Here is a 13,233-nt window from a genome sequence, read left to right on the forward strand (position 1 = left end):
TCAGTTTCTGCCTGTAGGTCGGTATAAGATGAACCAAACAGTGACCAGAGAGCCCCAAAGCTGCCCGTGGGACAGAGTGATATGCATCCTTTATTTTGGTGTAACAGTGATCTCTGATGATCAGAGTGAGCTCTGGTGAGACATGTAACATGCTGTCTGTATTTTGGCAGTTCACAGGAGAGATTTGCTTTATTAAAGTCCCCGAGAATGATTAAAACAGAGTCTGGGTGTTGTTGCTCTGTCTCTGTGATCTGATCAGCGAGTTTCTGTAAAGCCAGGCTCACGTGTGCTTTCGGTGGTATGTAGACACTTCTGAGAATGAACGAGCAAAACTCCTGTGGCGAGTAGAAAGGCTTACAGTTAATGAAGAGCACTTCTAGATCAGGACAGCACATCTTCTTTAACACAGTTACATCTGTACACAACCTCTCATTGATGTAAAAGCATGTCCCTCCGCCACGCAATTTCCCCGTTGATTCTGTGTCGCGATCCGCTCTGAACAGCTGAAAGCCCGGCAGATGTAGCGCACTGTCCGGTATGGCGTCATTCAGCCAGGTTTCCGTGAAACACAGAGCAACAGAATGTGAAAAATCCTTGTTTATTCGGGAGAGCAGAAGGAGTTCGTCCGTTTTTTTTGGGTAGAGAGCGGAGGTTCGCTGGATGGATGCTAGGCAGCGCTGTTTGAAGTGCGCGCTGTCTAAGCTTCAGGAGCGCGCCGGCTCGCTTCCCACGCTTGTGCGTCCTGAAGCATTTGATCAGCACCACTGCCTCCGCCAACTACAATGTCCAGCAAAACATCAGAATAGTCGAAAACCGGTTAAATATTGGGTGGTGTGTAATGCCGAATGTCCATCAATTCGTCTCTGGTGAAACTGATTGCAGGGATATAACTAAAGACAGGACAAACTAACAAAAACATAAAAACAAATGCGGAGCACGCCACGGAGGCAGCCATCAGCAGCGCCATCACGAGTCTTATCAAATTTAGTTATACATAAAATTATGTATAATACATAAAATATTAAAAACAATGAATTTTAAATGATACATTTTAAAATTATTGCAATTTTTATTATTGATTTTTTATTATTCTTAAATTAATACATTTAATGTATGTAAATATGAAATTATAACTTTACATTCCTAAAATAAATAAATTAAATAAATGTTATTTACTGTATAAATTATGTTGGGACCTTGCCTGATTGGGAAGCAAACTGAATCACTACTGTTGAGCCCTGTGTTTAATTAGTCAAGGAAGATAAAACACTTGTTAAGCTGAGGTAATTAAAAAAAAAAAAAACTAGCCGTCACAATCACCTGTCACCACTTCACTACATTTCCCAGCACCCTTCCTGACTCCCCCCTGCACACACACCTGCCTTCAATCACCTCATCACCTCAGCCGAGTCTGAACCACACACTCGATGATTGTGTGGCCTCCGGATACCTATGCCACAGAGGTCGATCAAATCTCCTTTTCTCCTAGTTCCTTCGTCACAGCCACGGAGGTCGATCCTAACTCCTGTATTTCCTGTCTTCCTAGCTCCCTTGCTACGGCCATGGGGGCTTTATCTATAAATACAGGTGGCCTGCTGCCGCCAGCACCACCTTGGTCTCCAGTACTGCCTGCTCCTCCATGGCCCACCCTCCCTTCCTGGTTGAATTCTGTTACTGTAGGCATGGGGTCACACTTTCCGGGAGGGGGAGTACTGTCACGATCACCTGTCACCTCTGCACTACATTTCCCAGCACCTTTCCTGGCTCCCACCTGAACGCACTTGATAATCACTGTCACCTGCCCTCAAACACCTCATCCCTATATATTTCTGCACCACACACTCGATGATTGTCAGGTCTGTAACTAGGACTACTCCTGTTACTCCCGTGATCTGCTCACATGTATACTCACCTTGTGGATTCTTCCTCATCTCCAAAGCTCCGGTCTCCTTCTCCAGTCTCCAGTTTCCATTGTGTTCACCTATTAAGACCTGCAAGAGGAATATACAGCTCCCTACTGATTCCTCCTCCAGTCTCCAGCTCCCCTTGTGTTCTCCAAGACACTGTTAGATAAGACTAACATTTATTATATTTCAGCTACCAAAGATCCATAAGTGTGTGTGGTGCTACTCACCTCCTTCCATGGACATTACTGTTCACCCTGTTGTTGTTGCATATACTTTACTTCTTTCCTCATTTAGGCTCAAGAATCTCAAGTCCCTTCCTGCCCAGAAGACATGCCAGTCCACATATTAATCCCCTAGTCCGATCCAGACAGTGAAATCCCTGAGTTCGCCCGTTCATGCCCCAGAGCCCAGCTTAGTGTTCGCAGCAAAGTTGGATCCAGTGACTAACTGAACCAGAATTAACATCTGCTCTGTCTCTAATGGCTCTAGCATTTATGTGTGTTTGGGCAGCGCACATGCCCGTAATCTTCTCCAAGAAAATTTGCACCATTAACTGGGGGTCTATACCCGGACAGCTGAGGTGGCTGTTCAAGAAAGTTAAGGCCAATGAATCTCCTGTTTTCCTGGTTCCCTCGTCACGGCCACGAAGCTTGATCAAATCTCCTGTTCTCCTAGTTCCTTTGTCACGGCCACGGAGGTCGTTCCTAACTCCTGTATTCCCTGTGTCCCTAGCTCCTTTTTCACAGCCATGAGGGCTTAATCTATAAATATGGGTGGCCCGCTACCGCCAGCACCGCCTTGGCCTCCAGTACTGCCTACTGTACCTTCTTTCCCTGGTTGGATTCTGTTACTGTAGGCATGGGGTCACACCTTCCAGGAGGGGGAGTACTGTCACGATCACCTGTCATCTCTGCACTAAATTTCGCAGCACCTTTCCTAGCTTCCACCTGCGAGCACTCAACACTCATCACCTCAGCCCTATATATGTCTGCACCATGCACTCGATGATTGTCTGGTCTGTGACTAGGACTACTCCTGTTACTCCCGTGATCTGTTCACATGCATACTCACCTTGTGGATTCTTCCTCATCTCTGAAGCAAACACTTCCTTGGTGTCCAGTACTGCCTGCTCCTCTATGGCGTCCTATCTTGTCTGCACCACCCAGGTGTCCTGCTTCCAACCAGTCATCTCATCCGCACCTGGGTGCCCACCCTCTGTCCCTGGTTGGATTCTGTTAGGCGTGAGGTCTGCACTACACACTCGGTGATTGTGTGGTCTATGACTAGGACTACTCCTGTTACTCTGATCACCTGGATTCTCACCTTGTGGATTCTTCCTCATCTCTGAAGCTTAGGTCTCCTTCTCCAGTCTCCAGTTCCCACTGTTCGCCTAATAAGACCTGCAAGAAAAATATATACCCCTCCCTACTGATTCCTCCTCCAGTCTCCAGCTCCCCTTGTGTTCTCCATGACCCTGTAAGATAAGACTGCCATTTATTATGTTTAAGCTACCGAGATCCATAAGTGCGTGTGTGGTGCTACTCACCTCCTTCCATGGACATTATTGCTCACCCTCGCTCTGTTGTTACCATATGCTCACCTTATGCTCTGATTTCCACAATAAATCATCCACTGTTGTTTCACCAAACAGAGTCTGTGTTTCCTGACACTAGTAGAACAGTTGCAGGATTAATGGAGCTAACAAAGTGTGTCTTTTATAACAAGTGGATATACTGTGATACTGGTTTGATCATATATTCACACATAGTCTGGTAAGAGTTTACAATAGTTTCCATTTGTTAACGTTAGTTAAAGGGTTAGTTCACCCAAAAATGAAAGTTAGCCTGTGTTTTACTCACCCTAGGGGCATCCTAGGTGTATGACTTTCCTCTTTCAGATGAGTCCAATCAGAGCTATATTAAAAATTATCCTGGCTATTCCAAGCGTTATCATTGCAGTGGGCGGGTGTTTCTCTTTAACAGTCCAAAACATGATAAATAGAGAGCGCACATCCATAACAAAACGTGACTCACACGGCTCCAGGGCATTAATAAAGGCCTCCTGTAGAGAATCCATGCGTTTTTTGTAAGAAAAATATCCATATTTCAAACGTAATAAACACTTTGCTCTCACTTCTGCTGACTGTAGTACGCGGAAGGCATTCTGGCGGATGACATAGCACGTATGCGCAGCGCGCGCGCCTCTGAGAAATGCTAGTCTCGCGAGTTTGTTCACAGGAGCAAAGGAAGAAAAGTTTCCTTACTTTAGCAAAGGAAACCAGTCTCCTCTTGGCTTATATCGAAATCCTCCGACATTTTTCTTTACAAATCCTCGGTTTGTACTTCTAATTCATGACCGGCATTTTGTTGTGTTCTCGCTCTGCGTTCGTCACTAATCACGCAACACCAACGTCCTACGTCATCCGCCGGAACGGCTTCCACGTACCACAGTTAGATGAAATGAGAGAGAAGTGTTTATTACGTTTGAAATATGGATATTTTTCTTACAAAAACACATGGATTCACTACAGGATGCCTTTTTTCACCCCCCGGAGCCGTGTGAGGAACGTTTTATTATGGATGCGCGCGCTTTATTTAACGTGTTTTGGACTGTTGAACAAAAACGCCCGCCCACTGCAATGATAGAGCTTAGAAGTGCCAGGACAATTTTTAATGTAACTCCGATTGGATTCGTCTGAAAGAAGAAAGTCATATACACCTAGGATGCTTCGAGGGTGAGTAAATAACAGGCTAATTTTCATTTTTGGGTGAACTAACCCTTTAATGCATTACCAACATGAAATAACAATGAGCAATACATTTGTTACAGTATTTATGAATGTTTTTTCAATGTTAAAAATGCATAGTTCATGCTAGCTCGATCCATTAACTACTGTTACCAGAAGCAACTATTAGTTTTAATAATGTATACTGTTTTAGAAGTATTGAAACTATGATAACTAATGTAGTTAACAAATGGAACCTTATTGTAAACTGTTACCTGTATGTTTATATGTGTGGTTAGTTAATGAGACACAATGTGACTGATGACCTTCTTTATAATAACTTGTGCAGTGCTTTAGTATAAAACAGTAAAACATTTTTAAACAGTTCAGAAACCATTGAGAATGATAAAGCACATCTGCATTCTTTTGAGCTGTTGGTCTTTGTCTGTGCTGCAGGTCTGTCCATAGACTACGACACGGAGCACCTGTACTGGATCAGCTCAGGAAACAGCACAATTAACCGCTGTAAGCTGGACGGATCAGGACTGGAGGTGTTAGACACGGTCAAAGGCAAACTGAACAAAGCCTCTGCGCTGGCTATAATGGGTAAATACAGCACTGATTTTTTAATTGGCTGTCTTTTTGAAGTACTAATGTTTTGACTGCTGTTGTGTAGGGGATAAGCTGTGGTGGGCGGATCAGGGCACGGATGAGATCGGCACCTGTGATAAGAGTGATGGAGGAGACTGGAAGGTCTTGAGAAACAGCACGTCTCCCATGATGCATATGAAGATCTACAATGAGACCGTGCAGACAGGTTAAAGAATCAACTGCATGCAGTGTCTAAGGAATTATTCAGCTGACAGACAAAATTTGCAAAAACATGCAAATTTTCAGGCTAGCTCCTTGTGCCTACATCGAGCCTCATTAGCATTGAAAAAAGGATTGTTTGGGCTGAAAATAATGACCTTGACTTCATTTAAAGTGATAGTTCACCCAAAAATGAAATTTGCTGAACATGTACGCACTTTCAAGCCATCCAAGATGTAGATGAATTTGTTTCTTCATCAGAACAGATTTCAAGAAAATTATCATTACATCTCTTACTCACCAGAGAATGCTCTGCAGTGAATGGGTGCAGTCAGAATGAGAGTCCAAACAGCTGATAAAAACATCACAATAATCCACTAGTAAACCACACGACTCCAGTCCATCAGTTAACATCTTGTGAAACAAAAAAGCTGCATGTTTGTATGAAACAAATGCATCATTAAAGTGTTTTAACTTTGGCTAAAATACGAGTCCATAATATTAACGCTTCCGCCAGTGAAAAACTTCACATCAAAATCCACCCACAAATTTGTTTAGATCTGTTTTGAACAGATTTGGTTTGTAAACAGTGCTTCATCTGTGCAGATGTCTCTCCTGATTCAGACCAGATACATTTTTCACTGGAGAAAGCAATATTATGGATTATGGACTCCAAAACAATGTCTTAAAAATGTTATAATGATGGATTTATTTTTTTTAAACACGCAGCGTTCCCCTTCACCAGATGCTAATTGATAGACTGGAGTGGTGTGGATCACTTGTGGATTACTGTGATGTTTTTATCAGCTGTTTGGACTCTCATTCTGACGGCACCCATTCACTGCAGAGCATCCATTGCTGAGACAGTGATGGAATGATACATTTCTCTCTTCATCTTGGATGGCCTGAGGCTTAGTACTTTTTCAGCATGCTTTCATTAACTACTCCTTAATTTAAATGTTTATGTCACATTACTTTACAGAGTTAGTGCAGATGACCTCTGGTTAAACTGAATTGTGGGTGGTTTGTTAGACAGTTTGTACTGAAATCCGTCCCCTAGCTAAACTTGAGTTTGCTGGCCTTGACTGTGTGTGTTGTATCATCAGGTTCAAACATGTGCAGTAACAACAATGGTGACTGCTCTCAGCTGTGTCTGCCCACGTCTCCCACCAGCCGCTCCTGCATGTGCACCGCAGGATACAGCCTGAGGACCGGACAGCAGTCCTGTGAGGGTACGAACACACACACACACACACACACACACACACACACACACATGACATTCAGACTTTCAATTATGTGTCACCTCCTTTTGGAAAAATGACATGGAGGTACAATAGACCACAGTGTTTGCATTTCCTTCAGAGAACAGCTGGAAACACCATACCAAACTTACAGAGGAGCAGAAAACAGCTCAATAATATCAGAAGTCAGTTCAACACTGTAGGTTTAACTAGATTTTCTGCAAATCTCAATTTATTAGTTAAAGATAATACAAAATGTTTTGTAGTCAACAACAAGTGACGTTGAAGACATATATAATGTTATAAAAGATTTTCATTTCAAATAAATGCTGTTCTTTTGAACTTTTCTTTTGAAAAGTATCACAGTTTACATAATATATGCAGCATCGTCTGTTTTCAGTATTGATAAATCAGCATATCAGAATGATTTCTGAAGATCATGTGACACTGAAGACTGGAGTAATGATGCTGAAAATTCAGCTTTGATCACAGGGATGAATTACATTTTAAAATACATTACAATTGAAAGAAGGTATTATAATATTGACATTATAACTGTTTTTACTGCAGCTTTGGTGAGCAGACCTTTAAAACTTTGAACGGCAATGTATATTAAGATTAGTTTTGGAGGGAAATGAATGAATGAATTAAGGCCTGTATTTGAAGAAACAGCCGGAAGCGTGGTGATTGTTGTGTTGATTTCAGGTGTGGGCTCTTTCCTGCTGTACTCTGTTCATGAGGGCATTAGAGGAATCCCACTGGACCCCGCTGACAAATCCGATGCCCTTGTACCGGTTTCAGGAACATCACTCGCCGTCGGGATTGATTTTCATGCCGGTGAGTCTCAACACTAATGATTCATAATCCCCATGTTTTCAGATGTACAATAGTGGTATAATATGTGACCCTGGAGAACAAAAGCAGTCTTAAGTCGCTGGGGTATATTTGTAGCAATAGCCAAAAATACATTGTATGGGTCAAAATTATAGATTTTTCTTTTATGCCAAAAATCATTAGGATATTAATTAAAGATCATGTTCCATGAAGATATTTTGTAAATTTCCCACCGTAAATATATTAAAACTTAATTTTTGATTAGTAATATGCATTGCTAAGAACTTCATTTGGACAACTTTAAAGATTTTTTTTGCACCCTCAGATTCCAGATTTTCAAATAGCTGTATCTCGGCCAAATATTATCCTATCCTAACAAACCATACATCAATGGAGAGCTTATTTATTCAGCTTTCAGATGATGTATAAATCTCAATTTTGAGAATTTGACCCTTATGACTGGTTTTGTGGTCCAGGGTCACATATGATCAGGTGTTAAATTGGGCTGGAAAAAGCAAAAAATTATGTTTGTCTGTCAGTAAATTATATGAATATGTTCCAGTCTGGTTTTTTGCTGTTGTAGTATATATTTTGGCTTCAAAAAGCACCCTGTCTCTTATATACATTGTGATGTAATTTACTTCATTTGTATCCTTGTATATTGTTTATAATTAATTCTCTTGCCTGTAGTTTTGCCTTTTAATGAATTTTTTATTATGTACTTTAATAATTACTGGAAGCATTTTTTGTTTTGTTTATGAATTTCTTGACTACATTCTGTTGCTTTAATTTTTTTTTGAGTGAGTTCAGTAGCATATATTGTGGCATTTTAGGATATTCAAAAAGGTATCATGAATTGTAAAAATATACTGGTTCCTGAAATCTACTGGGATTCTGATATTGGGAAAACTGTAGTGGCCTCAAAGGATGCTATGCAGCCAGATGATCTCATGCCATATCTGTTATTATATTGTGTCATTTAGCATTGCTGGAATAACATCCAGCAACTATCTAACAGCCATGAGTTATTTTTAGGTTCTGGTGTCAATATACAATGTATCCAGAACTGTAAAATTCATATTTTCCCCAGTAACTGTCTTTAATTTTTTTTAATAATTCATATGCGTGTTCTTTCTGTTGTCATGTAGATAATGACACCATCTATTGGGTTGACATGGGTTTGAGCACCATCAGCAGAGCTAAGAGAGATCAGACGTGGAGAGAGGACATCATCACTAACGGCATCGGCCGTGTGGAGGGCATCGCTGTCGACTGGATCGCCGGTGAGTCTCAAGCACAGACACTTTCAGGTGCGTTTAGAGCTTTATTACAATACTGATGAGCAAAACCTTGCCTTGTTCCTCTGTGTGCTGTAGGAAACATCTACTGGACGGACCAGGGCTTTGATGTGATTGAGGTTGCCAGATTGAATGGCTCGTTTCGATATGTGGTCATCTCCCGAGGACTGGACAAACCTCGGGCCATTGCTGTACATCCTGAGAAAGGGTGAGATCTGAGTAACTTCCTGTCTTTTATTGTGCGTTTCTGCGGCATGAATGAAGCGGCGATCTCCTCATGGCTGGTTGTGTGTGCAGGTATCTGTTCTGGACGGAGTGGGGACAGTATCCACGCATAGAAAGATCTCGTCTGGATGGATCTAACAGAGCCGTGCTGGTGAACGTCAGTATTAGCTGGCCCAACGGCATCTCCATTGACTATCAGGTGCGTAGGGCACATTTATGTCAACCCTGTGTCAGTTTAATACTTTTAAACTCTAGTAAGCACTAGGGGTGTAATCATTCACTCGTTTACTTGATCATCAAAATTGAATTGAACTGAATATCATTATGAATTGGACCTAATCAAACGTTCTGAATTTGCATTCCTAAACCAAATTGAAAATGAATCATGTTCGATTATTCATTTATTTATACTGTTTTTCTCACTTTGTCCACCTTTTCCATCCGCCGCAGTGGTAAATACAAACCAGTTACATGTGAAACTCGTTCAAGAAATCACCACCAGGTGCCGCAAAGGGACAGTTGGCACCAGTGCTCAATAAAGCTGAACACTGTGACATTTTCACTTGTAAATGAAGATGAAAAATAATAAACCTAGATAATAACGTTTGACAAGGCAAACTCTGATGTTGGCTTGAAAAGAGCCTGTTCAGAAAGTTAGAAGTAGATTTAATATCTGGAAGTCTGAAGATTTTATGTTTGAAGCAGTTTTAAAAGCTTGAAGTTTGAGGGTTTTAAGACCATATGAGACAGCAAGATAGATAGATAGATAGTTGTTGATAGTTTTAGCATGTTTCTTGCATGATTTAGGACATTGCTAGCATGTGTTAGCATGTTGCTAGCAGTTTCTATCATGAATTAACACAATGCTAACATGTTTTAGCATGATTCTAGCATGATTTAGCACATTGCTAGCATGTGTTAGCATGTTGCTAGCAAGTTTCTATCATGAATTAACACAATGCTAACATGTTTTAGCATGATTCTAGCATGATTTAGCACATTGCTAGCATGTGTTAGCATGTTGCTAGCAAGTTTCTATCATGAATTAACACAATGCTAACATGTTTTAGCATGATTTAGCATATTGCTAACATGTTTTCTACTGCTTACTAGAGTTTGGAGAAAAATGTGCATATTACATGAAGATGTGTACTAGTAACTTCAAGCAAATTTCTCTTATTAACTGACGACTCAATATAGATGCATACTAAACAAAAACACAGACTAAATTTGTGGTCATGGTCTGTGTGTCCTGTAGGAGGGTTGGCTGTACTGGTGTGACGCGCGCACGGATAAGATTGAGCGCATTAAGCTGGAGACGGGCGAGAACAGAGAGGTGGTGCTTTCCAGCAACAACATGGACATGTTCTCCGTATCTGTGTTTGAGAGCTACATATACTGGAGCGACCGGTCAGTGCAAGCTTGTACACGTGAAACTATTCATTCCTCATCACCAACATGATGTTTAGTCTACAGCATTGTTTAATACAACTTTATTTCATTTGCTATCCCTATTTAAAAGCCTTTGAACTTTGTTCAACCAGATGATGTTAAAGCTGAAGTGTCCAATTTCTATATGTTAAAAGTATTACATAGAACTATACATATGTAAATTGGACATCCCAAGTATTATTTTATTTATTAAAAATAAAAAAAATAATTTAAAAAACCATGTTATTTCTTTAGGACTCATGCGAATGGTTCAATAAAGCGTGGCAGTAAAGATAATGCAACCGATTCAGTAAGTCTGAGGACAGGCATCGGCGTCCAACTCAAAGACATCAAGGTCTTCAACAGAGCGCGACAACAAGGTGAGTCTTAAATGACTTTGTTCTTGCAAGAATGTGCTAAAAAAACAACCTCTAATACAACATAAATTATGCAGAGACATGTTTATATTTACCTTTTTTTTGTATAGGTTATTTATATATATATATATATATACATAAAAGTTATAAAAGTTAATTTAAAAATGTAACCAAAATTTAACCCAACAGTTGGGTTAGTCCATATTTGACCCAAAATTGGGTTGAAACAACCTAGCATTTTTAGAGTGTATATATGTGTGTGTGTGTGTGTGTGTGTGTGAGTGAGTGTGTGTGTGTGTAGGCTATATGTATGTATTTATTTTGAGTAACTGAATAATATAATACATAAATCTTAAACTCATTGTACTTTAGCTACTTGCCAAGGCAATCATTTTAATTTTGTTTAACTTGATGTACTAAAATTAATACTTATATAAAAAATGTATATAAATATCTAGTAAAATATTATTAAAATTTTAACCAAATTTAAAATGGAAAATACAAAAATAAAAACTAATTCAAAATTTATAACTAAAAATAAATATATAAAAACATCTTAATCTCAATCAAAAATTCTCAAAGATACTAAAATAGCACTGGTTTGTTTTATTTTTAAAATGGCACTGGTAATGTTTTATTGTTACTGTACTTCTCTGCTTCACTACTTAATAGTATTTTAAAAACTTTATAATAATATAATTTTAACATATACTGTATATAATATATTATTATTATATGAATATATAATAATAACAAAATTTAAACTATTTATATTCAGATTTTATTTTTCTCCTTTTCTTTACCGTTCAAAACAACAGTTTTAAATAAAATAGTCAACATGTTGATATTTTCTTGATTGATTAACTGAGTCACAAACTTTGCATATTGCTTTCGTGCTAATGCCAACAGCATTGAATCTATGAACTCGATTCAGATTTGTCTTGGTTGCAGTATTTCTTAAATCTTTTCAACCAATCTCTCTGCAGGAACTAATATCTGCAAGAACAACAACGGCGGCTGCCAGCAGCTGTGTCTTTACCGTGGTAACGGACAGCGAACGTGTGCATGCGCTCACGGAATGTTAGCCGAGGACGGTCAGAGTTGCCGTGACTACGACGGATACCTGCTGTATTCAGAACGCACGATACTAAAGAGTGTGCACTTATCAGACGGATACAACCTCAACGCTCCCATCAAACCGTTTGAAGATCCCGACCACATGAAGAACGTCATCGCGCTAACGTTCGATTACCGCGGAGGCGGTGGAAAAGGAGCCAATCGGATCTTCTACAGCGACATCCACTTTGGAAATATTCAGCAGATCAATGACGACGGGTCAGACCGGAAGACCGTGGTCGAGAGTGAGTTTCAAATAATGATGTCTTTCTACCTTAATTCTCTATTATTTTCTCTAACCCTTTTTTTTTGTTTTTTCTCGGCTAGATGTAGACTTGATGTACTAAAATAACTGAAACTAAAACTGACATAAAATTAATAAATACAATATAGACAAATAATAAAAAAAGACAAAAACACACAACAGAATTCTTAGAATTTTAACCAAAATAAAAATGATAACGGAAAATATCAATTAATTCAAAATATCCCTGGTAAAAAAATACTATATTTACAATAGATGATTTTCATAAGTTCAAATGAAATAGTTCAAGTCTGTTAACACATATACTGTTAATATGTGTATTCTATAGTCTTACTGTATGAAATGTAAGATGATGTACAGGTCTGGGGGCGGGGCAGTGCGTTAACTGCGTTAAAATATTTTAATCACGTTATTTTTTCGTGTAATATATTTTATTAGCTAATTAATTAAAGGGGTCATATGATGTTGCTGAAAAGAACATTATGTTGTGTATTTGGTGTAATGAAATGTGTTTATGCGGTTTAAGGTTAAAAAAACACATTATTTTTAGGCATGTGGGGGCGTGTTTAAACGGGGCGTTTTAGGAGGGTGTGGACAAGTCTTAACTTTCATAAAGAATATCTCTTTGGTTTTGAGACTTTAGTCTTTGCAACTTTAGGGATCTTATCTATTCACAAACAGCTTGTAACACTCCAAAGAGAAAAGAAAATTTGAAATTGCATCATATGACCCCTTTAAGTAAATGCGTTAAACTGACAGCCCTATTATATACATAATATTAATTTAAAACTTTTGTAGTATCTTAATAGGAATTAAAATGTAGCATTTTATGCAAACTGTTTGTGGTACAGACATCAACGATATCTCAGATTGTTGAAAAAAAAAGCTGGTAGAGTCTGTCATAGAGTTTATGTATAGTTATTTTGCAGTCCCCAAAACAAGTCCATGTGTTTGAATATGGAGTAGTGTTTTGTAGAGGTTTGATTGCAGCACCAACTCTC

At 39.2% G+C, this 13,233-nt stretch overlaps 1 protein-coding gene across 1 annotated transcript in view; it reads left to right on the forward strand.

The window, feature by feature from the left end:
* Nucleotides 1–2,902: 2,902 nt before the first annotated feature.
* The window catches only part of LOC107693472 (low-density lipoprotein receptor-related protein 1-like), a 75,991-nt gene continuing 65,660 nt past the window's right edge, over nt 2,903–13,233 (forward strand). The window contains exons 1-14 of the mRNA XM_016492878.1: nt 2,903–2,922; nt 3,006–3,111; nt 3,195–3,383; nt 3,676–3,679; nt 5,089–5,238; nt 5,309–5,449; nt 6,549–6,674; nt 7,392–7,523; nt 8,669–8,803; nt 8,897–9,026; nt 9,116–9,242; nt 10,302–10,453; nt 10,730–10,854; nt 11,838–12,212. Of these exons, the coding sequence (XP_016348364.1) occupies nt 2,903–2,922; nt 3,006–3,111; nt 3,195–3,383; nt 3,676–3,679; nt 5,089–5,238; nt 5,309–5,449; nt 6,549–6,674; nt 7,392–7,523; nt 8,669–8,803; nt 8,897–9,026; nt 9,116–9,242; nt 10,302–10,453; nt 10,730–10,854; nt 11,838–12,212 (1,912 nt within the window). The remainder of the gene's footprint in view (nt 2,923–3,005; nt 3,112–3,194; nt 3,384–3,675; nt 3,680–5,088; nt 5,239–5,308; nt 5,450–6,548; nt 6,675–7,391; nt 7,524–8,668; nt 8,804–8,896; nt 9,027–9,115; nt 9,243–10,301; nt 10,454–10,729; nt 10,855–11,837; nt 12,213–13,233) is intronic.

This window comes from Sinocyclocheilus anshuiensis, unplaced genomic scaffold (genome assembly GCF_001515605.1).
Source record: "Sinocyclocheilus anshuiensis isolate Anshui unplaced genomic scaffold, SAMN03320099.WGS_v1.1 scaffold1618, whole genome shotgun sequence".
Taxonomy (NCBI): Eukaryota; Metazoa; Chordata; class Actinopteri; order Cypriniformes; family Cyprinidae; genus Sinocyclocheilus; species Sinocyclocheilus anshuiensis.